Source organism: Balearica regulorum, chromosome 2 (genome assembly GCF_011004875.1).
Source record: "Balearica regulorum gibbericeps isolate bBalReg1 chromosome 2, bBalReg1.pri, whole genome shotgun sequence".
Taxonomy (NCBI): Eukaryota; Metazoa; Chordata; class Aves; order Gruiformes; family Gruidae; genus Balearica; species Balearica regulorum.
The window spans coordinates 22108676-22136580 of record NC_046185.1 but is presented as its reverse complement, the minus strand read 5'-3'; the positions used below and the strand labels follow the sequence as shown (position 1 = coordinate 22136580).

Sequence of the window (27905 nt, the reverse complement as noted above, 5' to 3'; positions counted from 1 at the left end):
ATATGTGCTTCCAATTTAATGTAAACCAGTTTTTATCAGGATTATAACTGACAATTTAATTAGATTAGATTAATTAGATATTTTGATTTATTGCAACAATAGGGTGCAAGTGGACAACTACAATAACAAGTTAGAGCTGGAGGAGACTTTTTGTTTCAAAGTAATTAATTTGTTTATGCATACAGATTTAATAAATTTAATTATTTTCATTTACTATTTCTCACTTCTAGGAATTTTTTAGACAGAATAGGGTTTTTTTGTCTTTTATTATTTGAATTCTTTGCCCTTCACTATGTTCATTCAGACAGAACTTCTTATGACATCCCTCATTCCCCTTGTACTTTGGTGTCTACTGTACATACCAAATATTATATAAAACTGTTGATTTAAATGTTAGTTTTTTTAAAAGGGTTTTTCCCATTTCTTCATATTACTGCTCTTCATTATGTTTTTCATCTCCAAATGCTACAAATGTGCCCTGTGTATGCAGAATGCTAAGAACCATCTCTGCAGTTTTCGTATCTATAGATATGTGCTGTTAGGATAACAGAAAATATTATGTTATGTGTACTTGTACTGTAAATCATGATTTTTATTTTATTATATATAAGCTTATGCTAACTTGCTATTCACCTATGTGTTTTCAGATTATACCTTCCTGGAGATAACTTCCTATTTTCCCCAAACATATCAACTTGTCTTTTAAAGATTAAAACCTTTCTGCCATTTTAAGATTATCTTTAGAAATTTGTTTATTTCTTGTTGCTATTTACAATAACATTCAATTAAGATAATCAGAAAAAATAACTGACAAACCATTTTCCAGATTTTTCTTTTTTTTTTTTTTTAAATGAAAATATTAAACATTGTTGGGATAAATTGTTCACTGTGAAATTAGAAAAGATGTGTTTTGCATTGTAAGAATGTTGTTTGCAATTAATCACCTATTGTCATAGTGAAAAATCAAGTCTTTTAAATTATTCCAATTTCAGTTGGGCTTCTCTGTAGAAAATATGGGTTTGGGATATTGTTTTATTTCAGTATATGGTATGATACTGTACCATAATAACTGCTGGTTATTTCAGTATGTTTCTTACTTACTCTGTAGACAATGTTTTTTAATGCGTTCAGTGAAACACAAAACTCCTTGTCTTAGTGATATATACCATAAATTAAAATTAGTAAAATATAAAAAATAACACTTAAGGATAGAAAAAATAACTTCTAGTCTATCCAGAAACAGTCTTCAGAGCTGTCACTTGTGGTCTTAACTCTCAGAATTGCTTATAGCTCTTTTGCTCTCTGGGGTAGTAGATGGTGGCCGACAAAGCTCTTCACAGGTCTCTTGCATTCCCTTGGTTGCCTGTTTCTTACCTGTAGAATTTTTCTTTTCGTAACTTCTTGACCAGAGTCTTCAAAGAACCTGCAAAATGATCCTCTTCATTTTCCTGCCTATCTGTGCTCTGCAGTGCGTTTCACGTTCTTCCAACTTCCTGGCAAATTAAAATAAATATCTCACATGGCCTTTCCCTGTGTTCTCTAGAATGCTGGTTTTATCAATAAGGAGTTCTCTGTGCATTATTTTTTGTATTGAGGACAATATTCTTGTAGTGTATAAACCCAGGAAATATCTCATGGATTTGTTTATTTAAGAAATTTGTTATTGCTTTGTTGCTTTTTTTATTTTAACATTATTGAATTTTCAGCTGTTACTTTAGCTCTTTCTCTTTTAGTTAAAGATTTGCAGAATTGCAGAGTCAGATTTCCAGACTGACTTGCAAAAACCCCATTCAGAGATCTTCTATACTTTACTAACTGTCTATATATCAGGGTCTGAATTTCTTGCCCCTTTAGTGAACAAGCTGTTCAAGCTGTGCTTCACAGAATAAATTTGGTTGTGTTTGTTTTAAGATGACTTTATACTATATTCTTTTTGCTGTGACACATTCTACGGAGACAATAGGCTTAAGGCTACCTTGATAACATACCATAGTTTTCCTATGTATCACCAGTTGCTGAGAAACACTGCTGACCCTTTGATACCAGCTCTCCACTTGTCTTGTGCAGCTGCGTGGAGCGGGTATATGCTTGGTACTCCAGTGGATGTCTTCCAGAGGGTGGTTAATGTCTCCTTTATGGATTGGGATAGCCTTGGTTGATGAATGCCTTGGTGATTGATACCTGTTTGCAGTAAAGTGGCACTTAAGAAAAGCAAGATTCCCTTTCTCCCAACGAATATCTCCTTTAACTTGTTGTGGGAGGGGAGTCCCGTAACTAGCTTAAGCTTGTATTCCCTTTTATCCACCAGACTTTATGGCCTTTCCTCTTAATTAAAGTAAGCATTGTTTCTTTTCTTCAGAGGTGAAAATGTCTTTGTCACACCAGTAGCTTTGTACTTGACTGGTTAGTGAACAACACCCTGTTTCAAACACAGATAAATTCCCCCGTCTCTCCTCTGGTGATTTCACCCAGAACTGTGTTGCATTGGTCCTTACACGCTGTATCAGTGTGTGTGCTAATAAGTCTACTTCATACACTGGGTAAAAGTCCGTAGTGCATTACAGGCTCTCACCTGAGACTACACGTAACATGACTTGATTGCTTTGAAGTGATGAGGGAGTATTTGATCCTCAACATCATTGTATTACTGTGATGATGATGTGCTATTTTTTCCCTTTATGTCCACACATACACGTGCACAAGGCAGCCTAAACCTAAAGATAGGAGGAAGAAGTTATTTACGAATTAGAGTGGTTCATACATATCCTTGGTCCTAAAGGCATACAATGAATAGGAATACTTAGTTGGAACTATCGAACGTTCTTGGAACCATAAAATGGACTGAATTAATGAGATTTTGCTTAGGTGCTTACTGAACATTTTCCAGGAATAAAACTATGAACAATCTGGAGTAGAAGTCCAAATGCTCTTGGATTCTCAGAAGCTTCTCATGGGAAAAGAATTACAGTTTTATGAGAAAGAATTTTTCCAGTGCCAGGTGGATGTCTAAATAAACTGTCTAAAGAGTTACTTGGTTACTGTCTTCAGAACAAAAAGTTCATTATATCAGTAGTCATAGCCACCAGGAGCTGTTTGAAGACCTATTTCTGCAAAGCATTATCATCAGGTTAAGATTTGCAATTTTTCCATTTCTTATCAGTGTATATTAATTTGATCTTCACAAAATTTGTGAAAACTTCTTTGAAACTGCAGTTTATCTGGCATCTATTTTTTCATAGAGGGTATTGTACCATGGAACAGTGAATTCATCTTTTTCAATTTGACGCAGACAATCACTTTAATAGATCCAGCTTTTTTAAAAGGTTTTTCTTAACAGCTTACGTAAAATGTCCATGTGGTAGCATTTTAAGCTACTATAAGCTTTTGCTTAGACCATTTATGCCTTCTGTTATCCTAATTCAAGATTAGTTCCAGGATGTAAGCAGGTGTCTGCATGGCCTTAGCTTGTATATTTGTGAAGGAATCGTGTTGTTTAAGTTCAGACTTGTGAGTGAAATCTGTCATTGAGTCACTGTTACTTTAATTGTGTCTGAAATACAAATCTTTCTTGAACCCAGACTCTGCATTTAACCCCATAGTATTTTCCTATCCCAAATTTTTAAACGGAACTTTGGATTAGTTTTTAATTGTGGACATTTCTATTTGAAGTTTTGTATGTTATTCTAAGGAAAAAGTCAGTTTTATTAGTTTTATTATTAATGCATCATATTAACCACAAATAAATGGTAAATTTGGATATTTTGATTATTATAAATCCCCAGTTTGGTGCATGGCAATTTATTTCTATACTTCTAAAGTGTATCTATAGGAACTATAGCTGTGCTTAAATTAAGCATAACAAGAGGAGTTAACTTTATGTATGTATTTTTTATTATTATGATAACATTCTTGATCAAATTCCATCTTGTATCATGCTTCCAGCTGCTACAGATACGGTAGGAAATTAAAAACTGCGATTTCAGTTTCATTGAATATTTGCATTTCTTTTTAGATTATCGACACAATGGGAGAGATCTTCAAAGTTCAACGCTATCAGTGCCAGAACAAGTTATGTCATCTAATCATTGCTCTCGATCAGGGTCCCCTCACCGTGGAGATAGTATAGGACGGACTAGATCGTGGTCTCCCAGTGTCCCTCCCCCACAAAGGTAAATTGTTATTTAACTATGCAGGTATATAAATTTAAGTGGTATCGATCCTGTAACAATACTGGAAAGAATCTCCCGACTTTCAAAATGGCAATGGATTAGATGGATCTTATGCAATTATGTAAAGCCAATAATGTTTCTTCTTTATACTGATGTGCAAAAAATCACCTATTTTTGTCTTATTTTTTGTCAAAAATCAGTACATTCCAATCCAATGAAAGAAAAATATTTCTCCAGATTTTCATTTTCAAGAGCTATTTAGAAGGTGCCATGTTTTATAGCATGTGACAGTTTGACATTTTCTTAGCATTCATTTGTCAGTGGCTGTTTTCAACCCTTTTGTTTGCCTAGAATTAAGGTTCTGGGAGAGCCATACTTCCTGCTTGTAGTAGCTTTCTATCTACTATTTTTTTCAAACTTGTAAAACATCAAGACTAAATTGACACATATACAATTTTGTACTGAAAAATGTCAATTCCTGATCTTAGAAAGCCTGTGATAACTATTTATCTTGTCAAACAAAGATCAGGACATTTATTCCAAAAGCTAGCCATTTGGGATTACGACTGTTACTTGACTGAATATACTGTTTAAGCCAGTATTAAAAATTTTCCTGCATTGATAAGTTTTCTTAAAAGGAAGCAGAAGGATAGCTGTAAGGGAAACAAAACCTGTTTTCCAGCATTTTTGTCACTATGTGTGGGTAGTTTTCCAGCTCGTGTAATTCAGCTGGAATAAAAGAGGACGTTTTTTTCTTTGCCCATAATGTTCACATTTCCCATTTAATACTGACTACCTGATATCTGATATTTCCAGTCAGATACATGTGTGTATCCCTTTCTTCTACAGCATTCTGATTCTCTTGTGTTCTGCTTTCCTTTCTGTTACCTTTGTTCTTTTTGTTAGCTTAAACTTCTCTTGACTTCGTATTCTCTTACTTCCGTGTTTACTTACCGTTTCCTCTAACCGATACAGACTAAATGATATCCTTTTGCATTAGTGAGGTATTACAGTCCCAAATTATCCCATATCGTCACAGACAGCTAACAGGCAGAAACTGTAAGTTTCTACTTCAAATCTAAAACCATACGTAAATACAGCCTGACTTTAAATGAGACATAAACAGTAGACACAGAGGGGCCTATTCTAATTTCTACTATACTGATTTCAGTCTAAGTAATTGCCTGTGTTAAATCTCCTGGCGGTATTTGTCTTGGATATAGACATAAATGTGAACAAAAGCTCTGTGCGTGTGTGTGTGTGTTTGTGTGTGCGTGCATGCTCTGTGCATTTTGGGCAGAACTTCTACTCAAGCTAGTAATTAACACTTGTCTAAAACCATGGAAAAAACCTTCTCTTCATTTCCTTGTAATTTTGCATTTCTTTACATGTAGGAAATGTTTCTTGCTTCCTGACTTTCCTAGAGCTAGATTTTTAAATGCAATTTTGAACTTACAGAGAAATGTTTCAGCTGTTTCCTACAAAGTCACATCCAAATGCATTATTTATGTAATATTTCCTTGCCCACACACCAAATCATTTCTCTGAGGACTTGTCAAGCCCAGAGAATCGGATTGCCAGAACCTGAGAGTTTGTAGAAGAGCGGCATAATCCTTGGGTTACAGAAACGTCTTTTTCATTTCTAATGCAAATGCAGGTGTACTTCGCAAAGCTGTAAGTGTTGTTAATCACAGTTGCCCCACATTTAGTTGAGTTTGTTACACGTGTGCTGCTACTGATGTGTTCTAAGTGCAGTAAACGTGCTGCAGGGCCAGAGATCTCCCAGTCACTGACTGATGCCTCTGCAGGCAGGAGCTCGTGGGCCATAGAGGCACAAGTTGCTGTTATATCTTAGAAGCCATTTTGCAGTCCTCAGTCCTTCTACTGGAGCTTATTAACAAACTCCACCAAAGCCACATTGCAGAGCAGCTGACAATAATTTATTACTCCTTTTGTGATGTTTTCAGGTAATATATTTAATGGACTACTATTCTCTCTATAGATCAGACTGTGGCAGGCACTGAACAACATCATGTTTAGCTTTCTCTAAGACTGTGCATTTGAAAAAGCAAGATGAAGGTGACTGTAGAAAGTGGCTAGACCAAAATGGTGTGGTAAATTTAGTAGGATGCTCATTATTCTCTACCATCACCACCTGCAATTACACCTTTTCACCTGCTTACCTGTTATCTGGTTGCTCCGTACATGTTCTGTCAACTTCAGGAAAGTTCCAAAGGAGTGACAACATATGTTGGGAAAGCAACTTTTCTTATAGAACAAGTTTCATCATTGGAGAAAGTGTGTAATTTTCCGTTAAATAGTAAATCTGGCTAACAAAGGTATCCTTAGCGGAGTGAAATAACTGAAATAATAGTGGTAACACTCTGAAGTAGAAGAAATACAGTAGCGTAGGATGTTAAAAAGCAGCATGAAGTCAGAATCTGATGTAATACAGAAATTTAAAGAAGAAATTATTTATTTAGAACAATAAGCCAATAACACAATCTTATTGAAAGTGATTTGAGCAGACAGGATGGTAGTGAGTTTTCAGGACTAAGGCTTATAATCAGAGTTTAGTTAGGAGTTTTGATTGTGTGGGCAGACAGCAAAGATCAGATCTTTGGGAAGTTTTGCAAAGAAATGACACCTTGAGAAAGCTTAAATATTAAAATCAAAAGAAGAGATAAAATAAGATGATAATCCTATAGACAGAAAAAAACTCAAGTTTAGGTTTTTTTTTAAAAATATGAACAAAATGACACCCTGAGGAAAAGGGTCGGAGAGAAACTAGAATTCAGAAAGGAGGAATGAGAACTGGTTGTTGTAAAAAAGTTAACAAAGAACAGCAGAGGAGCCCTGCCAATGTCCGTTTTAGTGTACAAATATGCATGAAAGAGTCCAATGGCAGGGTAAAGGCTATACTGGATTTTCTATCATTTTGTATAAATAACATGGTTAAAACATGTGCAGAGAAGTTGTTGCAGGAAAGCATTAGAGAGTGGAAGGTAGAACAATTATACTGACTTTTAATATGGCAAGAGTAAAGTTTTTACTGGGTTTCCATGAAAGCCAGAGTGGAGAAATGCTATATAAGCAATGAAGTAGAGCTGAAGGCAAAAGATTATGTGTAGTTCAACATCTTCATAGCACTTATATGCAGAAATAAATAACAGCATGGCAGCAGCAGTGAAGGATACACATAGAGGTTAACACTAATCAGGGACTGGCAAATGACAAAGGATAAAGATGACAGGTACCAAAAGGGTGAAGAAAGTGATAAGGAAAGACACAGGAATTGAATGGTATAAAAGTGAAAAAAAATTATAATGAGGCCCACATTAGGGAAAACTGCAGGAAAGGACAGGAGGCAGAAGAATTTATAGGTCTAAAATTTGAATCCGTGTGGAGGGAAGCATGCAAACTGTTGTTTTCAAATGTATACAAAACAATTATGTTTTACTTATCCAAGAATTATTGCAGTTAACTGTTGTCTTTCTATCTTCCTATTCTGGTGGACTTGTTTCACAGAGCAGAAAAAGTGATTAGTGTGTATCAGTAGGTGTCAATGGTTAAACTGAGTAAAGCAACTGATGGGCAAAGCTTTGGTCTCAGATAGTACACGACTGTAAAGGTGATTGGTGCTCTTTAACGAAGCCTGCACTCTGTGTACCACTTATACCTAATTAAACAGTTCTGTCTTTTTCAGATTCTATGCTAGTGAGATTACAGAATAAGCTTTCCAGTGCAAAACAAGCATCTGTTGTTCAATTCAGACAACAATGTTTTCAGCAGGCTGCACTCTACCATAACAGTATAGCCAAATTAAGGAGCTTATGGCAAATTCATTACCAGAACAAACAAACATTGAAACAAAAGAAAAACACCCTGTCCCTAGCATGGACTTAGCACCTTTTTTCTGTAGGAGAATTTTTTTTTTTTTTGCCATGAGATTTAAAATTATATCAGAATAAAAGTATACAAAAGACAGGTCAGCTAACACATCTCATTACCACCACGTTTGGTAATAATTGTCTGTACAAACCAGTGAGAGGATGTGGTCCAGGCGCACCCAGAACTCAGAATGTGATATCTTTTATCCTTAGTCGGAATGTGGATCAGGGACCACGAGGGACTCGATCTACTCCTGCGCATTACAATACCCTGAACCGAATGGATAGACACCGTGTAATAGATGACCACTACTCCCCGGACAGAGAGAGGTAAATATCTGGCTGGAATTAGAAACAGCTGTAGTCTACACTCATCGATGTGAATTACTTCAGCGTGGTAGCTCACTAAAGTAAATAGCAAAATTACTTACCTAATCCTACAGATGAGCATTTCCCTACTCATTTATCCACTGGTTACATGATATAGATTAAAAAATATGCAGTGCACACAAAGCTGACAAAACTATCAAGTTGGACAATATAAAAGACATAGCTTAATTGTCCTTTTCTATAAAACTATTTTTATGTACTATATTAATCAATTCTTTAAGTGCTGAATATTTTTAAAAAAAAATCTAACAGTAGATTTGGTCATTTTTGCTGCTGAATAAAGAGGTATAAACCCAGATAATTTCAGCTCAGTATTAATGTAATGCTCCCATTGGATACAGTACAATTCACAGACATAAGTATATTCTAGCACTGTGTTTGTCTTTTCTCACCTTTATGAGCTGTTTTCATGAAAACAAAAAAGAAAAAAAAAGGTTATGGCAATGTCTGTTAGACCGAAATTGGGATCTTTATGTTTAGAGGCACATCTTATCATGGCTAATGTTTTGCCTGATAGAACTTCCCAAAGAGTGAGCAGACCTGTAGCAACCTCTGTGAATTTTAATGATGTAAAAAAGAACGGCAGGCAATAGTTGGGTAATGTAGTTAATTTTGCAGAATTAATTGTGGTAGTACCTTTGTGACATTAAAAAAAATTGTTGATAAGATTTTTCCCACCTCATTGTCTTCAGGACAGAGAATCAAAAGAAAAAGCATTTTTTACCTTTAATTTTGAAAATCTTCTACCTTCTTACACACCAAATTGAAAAACTGCACGTTATAATCAGAAAGACATGATTGCTAGATATTGTCTGATTTCATAATTGCATATAGCAAGGAGTAATACAGGTATATTTTGTAGTCTTATTGAGTGCTATGTGACTAGTATTTGAAGTTAATACTTTTACATGTGATATTATTACAGGTTATTCCTCAAGTGACATCAAAGCACATAATTGGTGTTGCCAACTGTAATACAAAGAATTTAAGAAATCAGTGACTTTTTGCTAGCAATATTGAACAGAATATGTCTAAAAAGAACATTAATGTGATGTTCAATGATTGTAAGGAATTTAAAACAAAATTCTTCAGAAAAAAAATTAAAATTAATTGTTCCTAATTTGGTAAGTTAGAAAAAAGAGCACCAAAAGAAAAAGTGGGGAAAAAACCCCAAAACTTATCTCTTCAGGTGATTTGTAATTGAATTTGGCCAAAAAAAAGTCAAATGGGTAAAAAAATTAAGATACTGAAAAACAACCAAGTATTTATCACCCAGAATGTTTTCATTACAAGTATAATAGATCACAGGTGAACCTTTTCTTTGCATTAAACTATTTAATATTTCTATTTACATTATAAAACAGAAGAATGCTATTTAGTTGGCTCATGAGGCTATCTGATTTTCATACAGAAGGCAATAACTTAAGAATTCAGAGCTGTTTCCTTAAAAGAAAAGAATAGAATGCTTTTGAGATACTATTGATGATTTTTAGACAAGTCATCCTTGAAATAGGATCTAAAGTTGTCCTTAGAGCCTGTATATGCCTTATGGAATCACTTCAATCCAATAACACCTACTGCACGGGCTTGGCTTAGAGAAAGAGAATGGGTTTTTTAGAATATGTCAGAAAAAACAAAGTCTGAAAGTTGTTGGTGATGAGACAATTGAATCTTCACACAACCGTTCTAGATGAATATTTGCTTGTTAGGCGTGCTCTGAATCTCTGAACACAGGTTTATACGTCATCTCTATTTTCCAAAACACACAGAGAAGTTTTCCTGTTCGTACATGGTGAGTGGTTGCCTGTGTAAGCAGATTGTTGAATAGTTCTGCCTCTATTGCAACATGCAGTCTCTGAAGCATCTTGGTTTTAGGCAACACCCAAGAGAATAGAAAAAGACTATTCTCAAACATTTATCGTGTTTTATATTCATTGTTAGCTTGACAGTGGTTTTATGAATGGAAAGGTTATTAGACTTCAAATTTTGTTAGTGAATATTTGTGATATTTGTGATACTGCCTGTGTTACATAATAAGAAACAAATCCCTAAAGTAACTCTTTAATGGTAATGATTCTGAAAACTGACGGACTTGCAAGCAGTTTGGAGGAGTGGAAAAACTGAACTGTTGTATAGGTTTAGAATCTCTCTACTTCTCATCCTTGTTTTGTTCCACACTTACCTCTGAAAAAAAAAGTCACACTTTGCTTTCCCAGAGATTTGATGGTTTGTTGTTTCCATGGTCCCTTTATCCCTTGGAACTGTTTGCAAAAAAGGAACTTTGAAAAAGTACCTTCTTGTAGACAAGCTCGATTGCTAAGTTAAAATATGACTGAGAATATGAGTAAGAAAATTCTTTCCTTCCTTTTCTAGATAATTCAACATAAAGTTCTCTAAGGTATACGGCACGAACAAGTCAGTTGAAACCACATGCAAAAATGCCTAATGACCTCAAGTCAATGTAAAAATTCCTTCAAAACTGAACACATAGTTAGAAGTGAAAATCAAATACATTTTAAAAAAGCTGAAAGACATAATTTTAAAAATTATAAATTTAAAAATTAAAAATTATAATTTTAATTTCAAACACCAAGCCTTTAAATACATCAAATGTTGCTATCAAATCATATACTGATTTTTGTTGGCAGGGTAAAGTTAAAGTTGAAATCTGTATCTGTTGCTGCATTATCAAAAATATCAGAATTGTACTATGTATATATATTATACTGGTAACTCAAAGTGGGAAATCAAGTTAATTGTTACCTATATATTTGATATACATGTACTAGTTCATTTTTGTCAAAATGCAAGGATTTATTTTTTTTTTGCAAGTACCCATACTTTTATAAAATACCCTAAACTTGTAATGGAAAGAAATATAATTGCTTATGACCTAATACAGCCCCAGGTTCCATGAGATCTTTTATCTGTAATGGGATAACCTTGTAAACTTCAGTTTGACTCGTTTTAATAAACTCTCTGAAGCAGACTTTTACCTCACTTCGGAAACTGAACTTAATCAAATTATAGAGAAAATGCTGGAAACAGCCAGATTTGACATCGGAGTTTTATATTTAAGCTATCAATATAATTAGGTGAATTAGAGGAACAGTATGAGAATCTTAGCATCATTCCCAAACCAGGATGTCTGCCAACACTTTATCTGGGTATTACATTCTCAAACATATATCGGCAGTTAACAACAAACACCAAGACAGCGTAAAGAAACTGGTCTCAGGCCCACAGTTCTAACCAGCTTAGATACCATTTAACAGCTCTTAATCTGACTATACTCTTTATCCTGGATGTGCTCTCCCTGAGGCATGAAATTGCTGACGGTGAATTTAGCATAGATATAGTAGGCCAGAGCATTCAGAGGACGCCTAACTCAAATAGTCTTGCAGTGGAAATGTGAAAAACTCCAAAAGTGTAATGGTTTTCTACTAGGCGTGTACAATCAAACAAGAGAGAAGAAAAAGCAAGTAAAATTTTGGTTCTGCTATCCCTTCATCAGGACTACTGTACAGTTTCCATTTTAAAGAACAAAAGTTGCTATCTACTATGTTAAAGTAATGAGGTAGTCATAGCCATGATTTTTTAAAGAAATATTCTCCGTTATCTTTAAATCACTTCAGAGATGATATCTTGGTATGCTGGGACTAGCATGACTATCACACCGCTGTTGCTGAGAGATGATTTCAATAGCACATTTCAATGCGGACTTTCTGCTGAATGCTTTGTTTGTTTCATGCTGTTGTAAGAAGTGGCTTTTTTAAACACGTCTTAAAATAAATGCCAAAATACATGCCAAAAATTCTGGTTACTATAATCAAACCAGAGAAGACCAAAATAATTCTCTACCAGGACTCTGCTGCACGTTAGATAAGGTGCCATTTAATTAGCTGCTTCCATTATTTAACACAAAATTAAACGTGGCCAAAAGCAATACAAATTCTACTTTTCAAAAAGTCATCTCACACTAGCAGTTGCTTTATCTATAAGTAGCAGGCTCCTAATCCAACATTGTTAATAGCTAGGTGTCAGATTTGGTCAAACTAGGAAAAGAGTTTTTTGAAATATTGCATTGTAATGAAAAAGAGAAAATTTAACAATTTTTAAAATATTCTTTATTAAATACACAGCTGGATAATAGTAATTTATTCATGAGTAATCATTTATTCTTTAGTTCATATTTTACATTTAAGTCTATATTACAGATACAAAGATATTGTAGCGTATAAAGGGTAGATGATGCTTTATCTGGAAATTCTGAGATAATATTTTCAATTTTTAGTTTTGTATGTCTTGTGGGTACATACCCATATATGGATATGCAATGTCATTGTTTCTTTGCTTCTTCAAATACCTAGTAAAGTAAAAGAAATGTATTGCTGAAAATTTGCTTATAGCTGTGTTATAAAATGATATGCATCAACATAAATCACAATAATTGCAGTGTTTCTTTAAGTTCTTTCAGAATTTTATCAAGTGCATTAATAGTATATTGCACTTCCTAACTATTTTGTGTATCTACGCCTACAATTGCAAGTACGGACATACTAGAGATTGTACCAGCAGAGAGATTCCTATAGGAAAGACTATGCTACACTTTCCATTAACAGATTCTCTTTCCAGTTACTTATAATGTTGCCAAATACAATTTCCTCTCCCAGGGCTCTCTCTCACGAGCCCTGATGGATTTAATCGCTGGAGGGATTGCAGTACTAGCACACTGCCATGTTTTAGCCTTGCAGTAAGGATGGCAGAGCGTGTTTTCTCTTTAGCTGCTGTTATTTACAGTGGGCACATTACTTCACAGTGAAATCATCGTATAACTGCACAATAATTATCTGCACCACCCAGCCGGTGCCTCCATGCATCTGCCGAAGGCTGGTAACCTCCAGCAGAGAGGTGCAGCAGGAAGGTCCAAGAGAAGTGCTGTCTGGCAAATGTAGCTACATCTGTAAGGACTCGTGATTCAGAAACTTTGAGCCGAACTAAAAAACAACCAGCCAACCAACAACAAAAAAAGTCATGGATACGTTCCTCAGAATAAAATACACATATAAAATGCCCATGTTAACATAAATAAATAATGCAGTTCTGATAAAAGACTTCACTGCCATGCCCTTTGGAGTGAGGACTTAAAATAGATTTTGGGGAGAATTATGATAATGTGATACTGATTTTCTTGTTGAAAGTGATCTTGATTGAATATATGTCAGTTCACAAATTCTCTGCTGATAATTGCTGTTGTTTCACCGCTAAAATCTTCAAACTGTCAGTTGCAATCGGTTGGAATATTTGTAGGATTTCATCTGTCCCAGGAGATGAGGGAATTTCTATACAATTGATGTGACAAACTGGAACTGGTAGAAAAACTGTTGACATTTATATGTAAAGAATATTTGTAATCTTCTTAAAAAACCCTAAACTATTAAATAAAACTACACTGTTAATCTTTTCTAAGAAATGTAGCAGGGGAAATTATGTAACCAATGTTTTACTCTTGAATGGCATTTGCCATTTTCTAGAGGTTGAGAGCCTGACTTCGCATTTTAGTTATGTGGTTTTTAGGTGTTTGTGAAGCACCATGGAAAACATTTTGCCACAGAGCACATTAACTCCTGCTTTGTACAGATGAGAATCTAAACTTTCAGAACCATATCACTGGCCTCGCTTATTTGGAAAAACAAGTTGTAGTAGTTACTTACCACTGTTGGAGTAAACTGCTATGAGGAAGTATAGCACACCTTTTCCATGAAGCCACATAATTTTATTAGTTCCAGCCTCCTTTTCCCTTGAACAATTCTGTGCTCAATCTTGCAGTCCTAACTTGATCCCAGGCCCAGTTTTTTACCTCACTCCATTCCACAGTACTTACCTTAAACTTCATGTGCCAGACCTCTCTCTTTTCCCAGCTACCACCTTCAGTGGCTGTTTTTCCCCCTAAATTTCTAACTATTCATCCCAAAGAACCACCTATTTCTTGCTCTGCAGTCTGATTAAGCTAATTCTTGTTTTTTCACATTGCCAGATTTTTAGAAAATTGTAACTTGAAAAGTTTGGGAGTATTTGGTTAAAGGCAAATTCATACCAGTAAAAAATTATATTTATTTTTATCAATGTTAATGATTTCATACTTGCCATACATTTAATTTACTATTTCAACTGAAAAAGTGTAAAAGAGTGTTACTAAAAATGGAGGATAATAGTGTTGCCGATGATACAATGTATCACTTAAAGTAAATTACAATCAGATAATACACTGGAAAAAACTGACTATCAGAATGGATAAACAGTAACAGGATGATAGAAGTTTCTTCTGTCAACTGGGTTTGATTCGTGCAAGCACTAACAGTGGAACAGAAAGTCTTGGTTTGCATTCGGAATTATTTATGGACATTCCAATAAGCACAAGACTGTCAGGATGTAATAGTACCCCAGTACTTCATCCTTTCCGCAGAAATTCTTGGGAGTCAACTTCCTACTCTAATAGGGAAGCTATAATGTTAATCAAAATTAGGATACCTGGTCACAGCGAATGAAAATTGAAAGCAATAGGTTATCTTCTAATGCCTCATCTTTACTGTTGAGGAAAATATCCCTAGCAGTAAAGACCAGGTTAAACTCTCCTTGCAGAGTAAGAAGAACAGAAAGGTGTGCCATGGATGGTTCGGTGAGGCACTCTGCATATGCGTGAGTGTTTTCAAGTGTGTTTCTGGGGCTGTTCCCGTATGGCAAGCCTGTTCCTGGAAACTAAATACTTCCAATTAGGTAATCTAGGTGGTCGCTGAATCATTGATCTCTAGTTTTGCTACCCTCACGGTTCATTAAATTTTTATGAAGGTGTAAGGATATGGGCAAATAGGTGAGCGATATCAGAAAATTTTAAGTCATCATTTTCTGTTCACTTTAAAAAAAGAGAAGTTATCATGTTTGCCCAGATGTCTGGAATCTTCTTATCGGAATAGTGGAAATCTGTTTTCATCTGATGCAGGGGCATTGGGGGGGGGCGATGTGTGTGTATATTAATGGTCATATTGCAAAACTTACAGTACTGCCTTATCAGACTAACTTCATTGTTTTAATATAAGTGAAATGATTTGCTGTTGCAGATTTTCTGTCTATGCTATCTGTAACAAAATATGTGAAGTTTCAGAAATCTGTGAGGATGCAGACTAATATTTTAATTTTGCCATACCATCATTTGATATAGTTTTGCCACCGACTACTATTATGTAGCAAATAAGGACTGTGTGGTAAAAGGCTAGAAGTCTAAATGAAGGTTGCAAAAAACCCCAAACGTATCTTGGAGTTCTTTTGTCTTTTTAAAAATTTGCTATATCTAAACCTTATCCATGTCTTCATGGTTTTCCGAGCATTCCCATCTACGTGTGCATAAAAGATCATGATTTTCATGAAAGACTCAAAAGACGTTTGTTATAGATGCAGATCTGGAACATTTCTGGAGTTCTTTTGTATTTAGGCAATGCAAAGCTTAGTGATTTTACTATATTATGATTTATTTACATTATGATTTTAAGTGTTTTATACTGACTACTAGCCAAATGAAAGTTGCGTGTATTTCAGTTTTGGACAGTGAGAATTAGGAATGTCATAGGCATTTTTGGTGTTATGTTGTTAGCATATTTATAAAAAAATAAAGAATTGATTTTAAGTCAGATACATAAAGTATTAATAATAAAGAAACAAATAGTGGAGTATTGACTTGATGCTCAGAAGATAAATGGCATTTAAGCCTTTTGCTCCGCATGTTGAAATACAGAAAGATATGCTGCCTCGTAATGAGCATACTATCATATTTTGACTGATATGATGTCAGTCATTCTTTCTTCCATACAGATATGGCATGCACCTTTCCTTTCTTTTTACTAGCCATGCGTATTTTATTGAAAATATTACTGTACTTCAACAGAAACCATTGCCAAAGAGAGAGACATGCTTACGTGAATAATATCTCTATAATTATTATTGTAGCTAGAGATATTATGAAAATGCACAAACATCATTAAGTTATATATTCTTGATTTATGATGAATGCCTTGTACTCTAGTAAGTTAGTGTTAATTCATGTATAGAACTGATTTATCTTAATGATTCAGACATATTTTTTCATTTTTTACATTGCACTTGTAAGAACATTTTATAATGAATGATTATTTATTACAAGTTAGATAGCATGGATAACATGTGCTCTAAAGAACAGGGAAAAGTATAGATAGCCAGTGATGTCAGAGGATCAGGTCAAGTCTAAGGTAAGGCTTACCTTACTTCTCTATATAGACAAGCAGACTTCTGGGTGATGAGGAAGTGTTATTTCAAACTTGTTAAAAGCTATTAAGTTATAACATATCAAACTGTATAAGCAGTTGTATCTAAATGCCATGTTATTCTGATTCTGAATTCCTGAATGAAAAGAAAAGAGAAAAGAGAAAAGAAGCTGCCATACATTCACAAGCAAAAGTCTCAGAACTTGAAAAGAACACTAGACCTCTGAGTTTCTAGAAGTACTAGGAAAAAACATGATACCAGAGATTGGGCACTTAAAATAGCTTGGTGGGGATTTGAAAAGTAGTTAGGACTCCAATCCTAAGCAGGACATTAACCGACAGTGTTTAATTCACATACAAGTAAGTGAAGGGAACAGTCTGGGGTGTTCCTTCTCATGGAGAGGAAGTTAAGCTGCTTGCAAACAGCAGTTGCATTCCCATAAATTTCATCTTCTGCAGCGTATGTTCTGCCTGAAGTCCTAGCTTTGTTTAAAGCTTTGCTCTTTAAAAACTGGTTGAAGATATTTATTGATGTGTTCTATTTTTGAAAGGCTCTCAAGAAAACTTGTCAACAATTCACTGGAGAGATAAAAGGGGAAGTGAAACTGAATTCTTAACATTAAAATGTCACCTACCAGCTGGAAACACTTAATTACTTATTAAACTAATGTAATATTTGCAACAGTTTTGTGGTGTTAATTCCAGGGTTGCATCTAAATCCTTTAAGGCCGTATTCATGTGGATATAGCCTGAGAATCTCACGGAGTAGTGGTGAGAATGAGCTGGGTTGCAGTTGTTTGCCACCATCACACATATCATAGCTGCCGTGGGGTAGACTCCTACATTTTTATTTGATTGTCCTTCCTGTGGGTGTGCATATATTCTAAAGCAAATTGTAAGAACATGATGGAATTATTTTTTAATGCTTCTTGGCAACATGCTGACTGCCAGGCTGTTATGGGTAGACTGCTTTTGGTACTCAGGTCTGTGCATTTGTTTAGGAATCATAATACTTTTTGCAGCCTGCAGTGTAGTTCTATGATTATTGTCTTAATTGTTAGTCCTTCTCAGGATCTCATCTTCAAATTTTCAGCGTACCATTGTCAAATTTGGTCCTACTGAATTGTGGATGGCTCCTCATTCTTGTAACAAATTGCAAAGTTTAAATTGCATACTCAGGGACTTAAGTCAGAAGCTTTTTATAGTGGTGACTATGCTTTTGCATTTATTTGACAAGAAGTGAGCACAAAGACCTCTTGTACTACATATAATTAACCTAATATGCTTATAAAGAATGTTTACATGTGGCTGATGATGCATTTTATCCACATGCAAAAGAGGGATAGATAGTAAGTGTGGGTAATATAGCTACCTGTACCAATGTGTTTGATTACTAGAAAATCAATTATAAGCAAATTAAGAGATGAGAAATAAAAGTGGAGGATAAACACGAAGTTTTCCATGTTTCTTGTGAAATCAGTTTATCAGTCCCTGTAGACTAGGGACAAATTTTCATTCTTATAATTCCTTGTAAACTGGAAGAAAAAACTATTTTCAAAACCATTTTTCCTATACTGTTTGCATATATTTATACTAAAAGAGAAATAGCATTCTTCTATTTTTGTTAATTGGAAAATTTCTAGTGCTGTAACAAATACAGGTATATTTAAAATATATAAATTTTGACATAATTTCAAAGTACAACCAACATATAAATATCTTGGGTTAATTATTTTGAAATACATGCATTTGGTTTTTTGGCGTGTGCTGTTATAGATGTTATATCTCTTAATTAGTTTTTTAAATAATAAAAGGGCTTTCATCTAAATTGATCTTTTATTCCAGTAGGAGAAATATTAGGAAAACTTACACTCAGAAATGGGAAAGCTCTGAAGCTAGCTATGTGGAGACAGATTTCCTAATGCCTTTCAGACAGACTAGGTAAATGTCTGCCAAAGATATTATTCATACTGAAGTTATCACTGCCTTCAGGCAAGGGAACGAGCAGTCTGACTTGTTGAGATTGCTTTTGTACAGAGATTTATACATTTTTTCCCTCTTAACTGAAATAATGTAGAAAATCCCAAATTTGAGCTATCCGCTTGATCCATAGTCTCCTACTGGCTTCTCAGAATAAATGTGTGAATCATCTAGATAATTTTACCTTTAGAACTGTACATCAGATTTCTAATTTTGTTAATAATTTCAGTGCTCTATAGAATGCTTGTGTAGCTCCTGTATTCTCCCATTTTTATGTCTTCTGTTGTGTGATGTGTATCATTCCTTCTCCATCTTATTGTCTCATATTTGTATTTTTCTTTCTGCCATCTACTCAGTCATTATGTTACTTTACCTCGTTCCCGATACACCCAATCCACAGATCACCATTACAGAGACGCCAGGTATATGTTCTCTTCCGTGTGACTGTGTGGATAATGCATGTACTTCTGTGTACCTACATTTCCACTTGCGTTTTTATTAGTTTCTGTATAGTGCTAGAAAATTTAGAAGTGTTAATATCAGCATTAGCTTTCTTAATATAGTGTGTAGACAAACAATGGGTAATTCTTCATATGTTTCACTTTTAAAATATTTTTTTCACTGCCAATAGTCAGTAGTTGATGGTCTATGAAGATGCTATATTTACAACATTCTAATGTCTTTTTAAAAGTCAGTAAAGAAAATTATTTAAACCAACAAACACAAATACCTGCTAATTCTGTGATTTTCATGTACAGAGTGTCATACATGTGTGGCTGTGTTAAAGACTACAATAGATAAAACTGGAGTGTGATACCTTGTAGTCTCAGCTGCAGGCCAACATACCTTAATTTTTAAAAGCAACTTTCCAAAATCCACCCAAGTTCCAGCTGAGTTTTGTTCCAGTGTTTTGTTCTGTTGCTGACATTGCTTGCTTTTCACGTTGTTTTGTCCTCATTTCATCTTTGTGTTGCTTTTCATTGTGTTCACCCTTTATGTTTTGGCAGCCAGGATCCCACAATGTATCCTCTATTTTGTGAAGATGCAATCAGATTACTTCGCTCCCGTAAGATGTGCCGTACCTATTCTGAGGGTGCTTACTATGATCTTGAGAGGTATAATTGATGTGGGGCATATTGTTAGCTCTGCCACTTCTACTTTGACAGTACTATGGTTAGCTGGGAATGTGATCTATGTTTTAAGGGATAAAACATACAGTGAAGGTGTTTTATAATACTGTGTGAGTATGTGTGCATCTAAAACTGACTACTCAGGACTATGGGTAAATCTCAAGAGAAGCCGATTATCTTTACAGAAGTCAGTTTCATAAATTAGGTTATATGGATATTATATATAAGTGTTTTTTGTGTAGCCCTTATTTTTGCTGGAATTTTCCAAAGTGCTTATCGTACTTATTATTCTCTTTGAAATAATGAGGAAAAGCCTATCTGGTTCAAAGTACACAGAAACAGAGTCTTTCTGAAATCTCATACATCGCTGAACAGAAAAATAGAATGAACAGTAAAAGCTTAGGTTGTAGATATTTGTATAGTGCTTGCTCTGTAATTTATGAGTACTTTTATACATTCACAATACCTGTGTGTGATTACAGAATACTAGCATTCCTATTTATATATGAAATACCTGGCAGAGAGAAGTTGAGCCCATAAGAATTTTTATGAAATAATTATACTTGAAATACAGTAGCTTTTAAGAGATGCAATAAGAAATGCTGGTATACAACTGTGATTATGATATTTTCAGAAATATTGCAAAACAGGAAAAAGTCTACATGATTGTGTGTCAATAGAAATAAAGATATAAATCTGATAAACTGTGAGCCAATAGAAATAAGTGGTGGCTTCAGATCTCAAATAGCAGATATAATGGTTGATATGGCTATTGCTTTAGAAGAGGGGCCATGAAAAGTTTTCCATAGCAAGAACTAAAGAACTTTTGATATATTAACTTCATGGCTGCACTGTAGATATGAGTTCCTCTCAGAAGTTCATTAAGGTTCGCTCTGGGTTCAGATCATATATAACCATATTTTTAGTGAGTATAAAACTGCTTTTGGATGCAGAAACAAAATAGAATCTAAAATGTTTATAGTATCACAGAAATATTCCTTCCAAAGAAATATTGCTTTTTAGAAATTCTCCAGAGCTATAGTATAATAGACATTATAATCTTTAGAACTCAGTTAAACTTTTGGTGTTAAATGATGCTGATTTACATGAAACCTCATATAAAGAAAGGGTGTAAATAGTTCAGTCTGTGTGTAGAAACTGTAATAAGGTGAGGGATTTTTGGTTTGTTTTCTGAAAATATATGATGAAATGTGCTCATATGTGTGCTAATTCAATAGTTAATTTTTCTATACTGTTTTTTGCCTTAGCTATATGATCACATTTGCATTAGTTTATTTGAACTTGTTTCGGATTGCCAGCTGTGACACTTCAGATATTGTTGAAAGTTGAAGCTATTATCAAATTTTCTTAGTTTGAGGATCTTGACTTGCACATCTTAATCTTTGTTTCTACAGAAATTTATTTCTCAAAAATAAAGTAAAATCAATGAAAATAAAGGGCAAAAGTGACGGTACTGCATAAAGATTAAAAAGCTGGGATTTAAGCAGGGAGATGCAGTAAATCTTTTCCAGGGCTTCACTGAAGAGAAGACTATTAAAGTTAATTCCTCCTGGGGTCAGAAAGGAAAATCTGACCTGAAGTGGAATGTCTCTAGCTCACTGTTAGAGCAGCATCTTGAGATTCCTTCGGCCTAGGAACTGATCTGGACTCTCTGGTCCTCTTGAATACAGGCTGCCTGTGGGTAACGTTAGTGCTCAAGTTACTTGAGTCACCTTACCAGATATGAACTACTCTGAGTACCTCATAGCCACTATCATTTTTCCTAGTTTTTCATTCTTTTTGTCTTTCCATATTCTGAACAGCAGTTCTCTAGGTATTTAAGGACCATTGGAAGCATAACCTTTATCCAGTTCCTCCTTATCTATTGAAAAACACTAAGTAATTTCCTCTTCCTTATTTTATTTTTTTTTAAATATATTAAAAATGACTTTTTAAACAATAATTCATCATTTGTCTTTACACTTTTTCCCCATTTAATGCTTAAATTAAATTACATTATTTTTGCAGGTCAAGGTGTTAGTCCGGTTGTCTTAGTTCCATCTGCTTAATCAGTGTCATATTGATATTAAGCAACCACCTCTTTTCTTGTCTTTTCTTTCACTTTATTAAGGACGTGAAATAACTTTCCAGTTTCCGCTGTTCATCAAAATAGCAAACATTGTTCTGCAAAGTCCAGCATTCAGGGAAGAGTCTCTCATCTGGGACAGAGAGTTTTGTATCTTACGTCACTGTGAATCCACCAGTGTGGGTGTCCTGCAGGCAAATATCTCATACAGATACGTCGGTCAAAATTACTTGCCTTCTTTTTTATTCATGGATCCTTTCATTACTTATCTTGTAGTCATTCACAGCCAGCCCGTTAACTCTTGTGGTTTCTTCTACCAGTTTTTTTCTTTTTTTTTTTTTTTCCCCCCCATACAGAGTGATTACTTCATTCTTTTTTATCTTTTCTCTGCTGAAGTTTGTTTCAGTTACCGTTTATCAGATTTTATAGTCTCTAGTTCATTAGTTCTATGGCATATTTACATTTTCAAACCCCTTAATTTCTGAGTTCATTCTTAGGCTACAGTACTCATCATTTTGTCTTTGTGATAGTTCCCCCCTTTTGAAGAAGTCCAACTGTTTCCCTCACAAAGGAAACGGAGGCGGCATTGGAAGATACTTACTCCAGCATATGCCTAAGACAGACAGTAGGCACGTGTGCAGCTTTGGTGACTTCAGCACCCTTTGGACCTGGTGCTTTCTCAAGAACGTCCTGCTGCTCAGTACCCCACTCCAATTTTCCTTGACTCTTTAATGCGATAGCCAGCATGGTAGCACTAGCTGGTATCGGTTCACACTGCTGCAGCTGCTTGGATTCAACATACATAAGACATGGCTTTACTTATGCTTTTATTAATATCCCTCCATTCACAGTCCTATAGAGTTATACATGTTAGTTCACAATTTGACATTCACCCGTTTTAAATTGGCTGACATACACATGATCTCAGTGAGAGAGTAATGTTCTCAAGATTTTTAGCCCAATACTTTTTAAAATTAAATATTAGTAGTCCCTCCCAAATAAAAATCTGCTGAAAACCTCACTGTATCAAATTCTTCCTCAACTTACATATCTCAGAGATCAGCTTAGTCACTGAGAACACCACACTGTGCTATTTTCATTTTTTTTTTTCACTTAGCCTGTGGAGTTAGTGTTTAGAAGGCAATAAAAGCTGGTTTGTGCACACTTTGTGCGGGATGTGAGGTCTATTTCAGGCAAAATTTCTGTTGCTTCACCTAAGGAAATAAATTTTTGCTTCCATTTTGCTTTCTGGCTTTCATTTTAATAGTCGGAAATTTTCTAACATCCAAATTCTATTTTTGGTGAAATTTCTCATTTGCTCAAATACTGTTTACCTATTGATGTAACTTTTCACTCCTATGAAATATGTGTGTATTGATCAAGTGTTCTTAATATGCTGTTAGTTATTTCTGAATATAATTTGTAAGTAACAGTTTAAAATGACATATATATGAAAATATATGTTCAGAAGATACTGCTGAACTGTAGATAAATGTGCGCTATGTTCATCATTATCTTAATAATACAGTGAGGCAAGACATCATGAAAGAAGAGAAGCACCCTTTAAAATGTCTGAAATATCTGTGCTGTTTATTCCATATTCAGGAGGACTAGGCAGGAGAGAAGAGTGCCTAATTCATATTATGACGACACAACCTATACTCCTGAAAGGTATTTTAATTTATATAGTAAAAATAGATAAATTTGAGTAATACATTTTTTGTGAAGTATAGTCTAAAATTTTTAATTGGCCTAGACTAATGATATTTAAATTTACAGTGCACTTTCTGCAGTATTTTTCTAAATACAGAACAACAAATCTCCATAGTTTTAAGTACCTCATTTTATTTTAGCTCTCCATTAACTTGACTTCGGATTTTTTTTAAGCATATTTATTAACTTGAAAATTTTTTTATTCATTAGATGTGGGAGGAAAACCAAATAGTACAGAGGAACTAGGTCCAGCTGAAGGTTTTTTCCCCACTTAACTACAGCATATTTCTAATGGCTAATCTTTTCAGTCACTAGCAGTGATTACAGGACAATTTAGAATACTCAATTTCATTCTTTAATACCCTGAGTCGCTTAAGAAGCTTCTCAGCTTTTGGCATGTTACTGCCTGTATTGACTTAAAGATGACTAACTAAATGCCTTCAAATTGATTTTGGGTGCTTGCTGTGCTGAGACTGAAAGTACTATTGTTTTTCCTAAATTTTGGTATGCACATAGTGCATCACAGTGAACATAATATAACTAAAATCTGACACGTAATCTGAAAACTTTTGGAGTTTCTCTGGAAAAAGTTATTTGATTACAGCATTTCATATTTAAAGAGCTAGGCAAAGTCCAAAGAGAAGGAAATCTGAAGAAAAAGAAGTTGATGTTCCTCTCCCTTTGCACAATTAGGGAGATTTCTCTTCTTTTTCTATATTTCTCTGCCCATTTTTAAGTCAGTATCTGATTTTTGTTTACAGTGCGGGAGCAGATATAGCAGGGATTATGTTCTAATGAATAGCAAGAAATTTTATTTCATTGCTATGAATACGGTCATATTTAAGAAAAAATAAGGTGCACTGCAATTTTAAAGCCATGCTTATATATTTATGATGTCTATAAGATAGTGGAATCTTACCTAAACTACTGGGTAACTGAAGAGACTAGCTTCAGTTTTAAGGATACGGACAATCAGGGAGAGTGTAAAGATAGATCTGTCATTCTCCAGCTGTATTTTAATTTAGATTGAACTAAATCTAAATCTAATTTAAAACTAAATTAGATTAAACTAAAGTAACTTCCATCCAGTCATTGATCTGGCTACAAATCATGAAAAAAAATGCCATTCCCCATGCCATCCAATTCGATAGGCAAGAAACAAGAGCAGCTGACTGACATTCACATATACTGTACTCCATACTGTCTTGCCTCAATATAATGATCAGGAGGTGTGGGCTCAATTAGTTTGTAAACATATCAAACCCCTCAGATTCTGAAATCTGAGAAGTTTGGAGAAAAATGGAGTCATGCAAAAAAATACTTCACGTATCCTGCTGTGATTCCTGGGAACAGATTCATGAAAGCTCTTGGATAAGTGTATTCAAGCCATGAAAAAGTTCATTTTCAATACTGATTTTCAATACAGACGAAGGAAGATTTATATCTAAGTTGATAGTATGGTGATCTGTTGATCTTTTCGGAAAATCCTTGCCTTGCTTCTCACTCACTGACATGTGGAAATCATTGAGTAGTGGGACTATTGCAGTTGGCAAGGCTTTACCCGTGCAGGATCCTGACAATCTGGAACTCCAGAGATCCAACTGAAATTCCCTAACCAAATATTGGATTATTTGTATGTACTCCTAATATACTGGACTAATGGCACATAAACAGTTTATCTCATGGTTTCTGAAATGAGAGAAGCTTTTTTGTCACGTTATTTCTTTTCTCCATGCTTCCACTTAAGATAAAATATTTCTACATGTGTTTTATGTTGTCTTCAACTGATTTGCTGAAATGATGCTGCAAATGTTTAGGTAGCCTGTGTTCAGTATCGGGAAGAATAGTATAGGTAGAAAATGTAATTAGTTTTCATTGTTTGATCTGAGTGAAGTGAGTTTTCTTCTGCTTCTTAAATAACTATAAAAAATAACCACCCTATCAAATAGAAAAAGAAATTTTTAAAAGTTAGATCTTCAAAGTTAAAAGCAGTATTTTAAACTATTGCTACACAGAATGCTAATTTTGTTAAAGTTACATTTCCACAATTATTTTTTAATTATTCCACAAACTCAATAACCATTGAAAACATGACACTTTTGTGTAAGAAAAGATAAGGGATCAGTTAGTCTTTTTGGAACTGAAATTCATGGCTAAGCTGCTGAAAAGAATAAAGGTGAAATGTATTAAGAATTATGTAAGGAAAAATTAAACAGAATTTGCTTGGTTTTTTATTTAAAAAGATATGGTTTTCTTCATACCTAAGTGAAAGTAAAAAATTTACAAAATTATCTGGAAACATTTGAAAAGCTTCCCATTTTACTGAGAAATGGTCATGTCATATGAATTAGAGTGTTATTAATAATACATGTTTCTTTATAACACTTCTTTATTTTAACTGCATTGTAAAGGTGGTACAATGGTGCAAGTTCATGGGCAGATCATGTAGTCAATGGTTCAGCTGAAAGTTATGGGTAAGTAGAGTGTAGCATTACAGATATAGCTAAATTGTATTTCTAATCTTTATAATAAGAGTTCATTTTTAATTGTACCAAAGTTATTCCTAATAAGTATATTTTTCTTGATGGATGTCTTTCTTGACTCAGAACTAAGGCACATTTATGTGCTACTCTTTTTTCCAAGATTAAGCTATTCAGTTACAAATAGAAAAAGAACATCAATTATGTTTGAACTATTTTTAAAATATGTTCTCACTGTTCAGGGCCACTTTAATGAAAAAGGGCTTTTTGACTGATAATACCTGCCTGCATTCACAGCGTTTGGGAATGTGTCTTTGAGATGTGCTACATTTTAGTTTTAGAAATAATCCCAATTCTAACTGTCTAACCTATCTTCCTGTGAGATTGATGCGTAACCCATGCAAAGTGCTACGTAACTTACAACCTTCAGTTCTTCCCAGCTGCAGTTGACTCCGGATCAAGGGAGCACACAAATTTTCTTTGCCATTAGTCCTTTGACTTTACTGCTTCTCCCTCATTTTCTTCTTGCTCTTGCAACATTTTTCTTTATTTTTACTTACTTTTTTTGTGAATGTGCACAGAGCTTGCTTCTTTCTGCCCTCCTGTATCTTGTAAGTAGGAGCTGGACTATGCCGGTGGCATATTTTGGCTGACTAAAATAAATAAACATATGGTGTGGATCCAAAATGCTAGTAAATCCTGAAGTTCTTAAGTGAAACTCCTAGAGAGTTACTGGGAACTTTTCCTTGATGAGGACTAAGAGCTACAAAACTGTATTTCAAAAATATTTGTTATGAAATTATACAGAATAATACTATACATTGATATCGCAAATGTTATAATTTTGTGCATACAAATACTTAATAACATGTAAATTGTGCATAAATAGTGAATTAATTACTTACTAGTACATTAGTTACTGACCATTCTTTGAATTTCGTACTTCTGTTTATTCTTTTGTGGTGATACAAGTCAATATCTCTCTCTGGAGAAATAGTTATGTACCTAAAACAGATCACTGGAAGGCTGTTAGACTATACTCAGTTGAATATAACAAACTATATAAAATGATAGTATATATATCTATATTTATATAAAAGGGATTTGTCACAGTTCACCTGCAGTCCTAAGGATGTTTAAAGGAAATTGTGATTCATATTTGTGCTGTATATGTTGACTAATACAGGAATTCTGTTTAAGGAATTCAGAGACTGAAGGAGAACATAAGTGACTTTGTCAAGTTGAAACTAAAAAAATCTGGTAAAACCCAGAATTAATCCTTCAATATTTTAATGCAAGTTTCTCTTTTCTCTGGAGAGGAGAGGTTTGTAACAGTCTTTTGGCTCAACATTAGAGCAGCCAAAGAGACTTACTTGAGACCGTATTTCTTCCCTAGCTTTCGGAGCCAGAGTGCCACTGTTTGCTGGCTCTTCAATTTTAAGTGTTTGAAGTATACACTTAATTTGTGCTTACGGCAAGGGCCGTGCATATTTGTTCTTCCTAGGAAAGTGCACAAGCATGCTGGAAATGGACAACATTTGAAGAAGACTGGAAAGTGCTTAGTGCAAACAAAGCTTTTGTATTTGCCTTTGATAGTCACAAAAAATAGTTCCGGTTTACATCACTTGTCTTAGATGTAGTACTGTATAGATGCTAACGTAGGTAAATATCAGGGAAAAAAACCAGATTTGTTACTCGAAAAAGAAACTTGTTAGCACTCTCTGTCCCCATTTAAATTTAGCTGAAAAAGCTGTGGAAAAATAAATGAAAGAT

General features: G+C 34.5%; 1 protein-coding gene across 36 annotated transcripts in view; it reads left to right on the top strand.

Annotated features, from left to right (window-relative positions):
* Positions 1-27905, top strand: part of RIMS2 (regulating synaptic membrane exocytosis 2) — a 503290-nt gene that overhangs the window by 322712 nt on the left and 152673 nt on the right. For 34 of the 36 annotated variants that reach the window (XM_075743530.1, XM_075743550.1, XM_075743546.1 and 31 more), the window contains 2 exons: positions 4013-4169; positions 8273-8389. In XM_075743530.1, coding sequence (XP_075599645.1) covers positions 4013-4169; positions 8273-8389 — 274 coding nt within the window. Of the gene's footprint in view, positions 1-4012; positions 4170-8272; positions 8390-19079; positions 19146-19730; positions 19839-23544; positions 23611-26063; positions 26127-27905 lie in introns of all 36 variants that reach the window. The other 2 variants (XM_075743545.1, XM_075743548.1) reach the window with 2 other exon arrangements.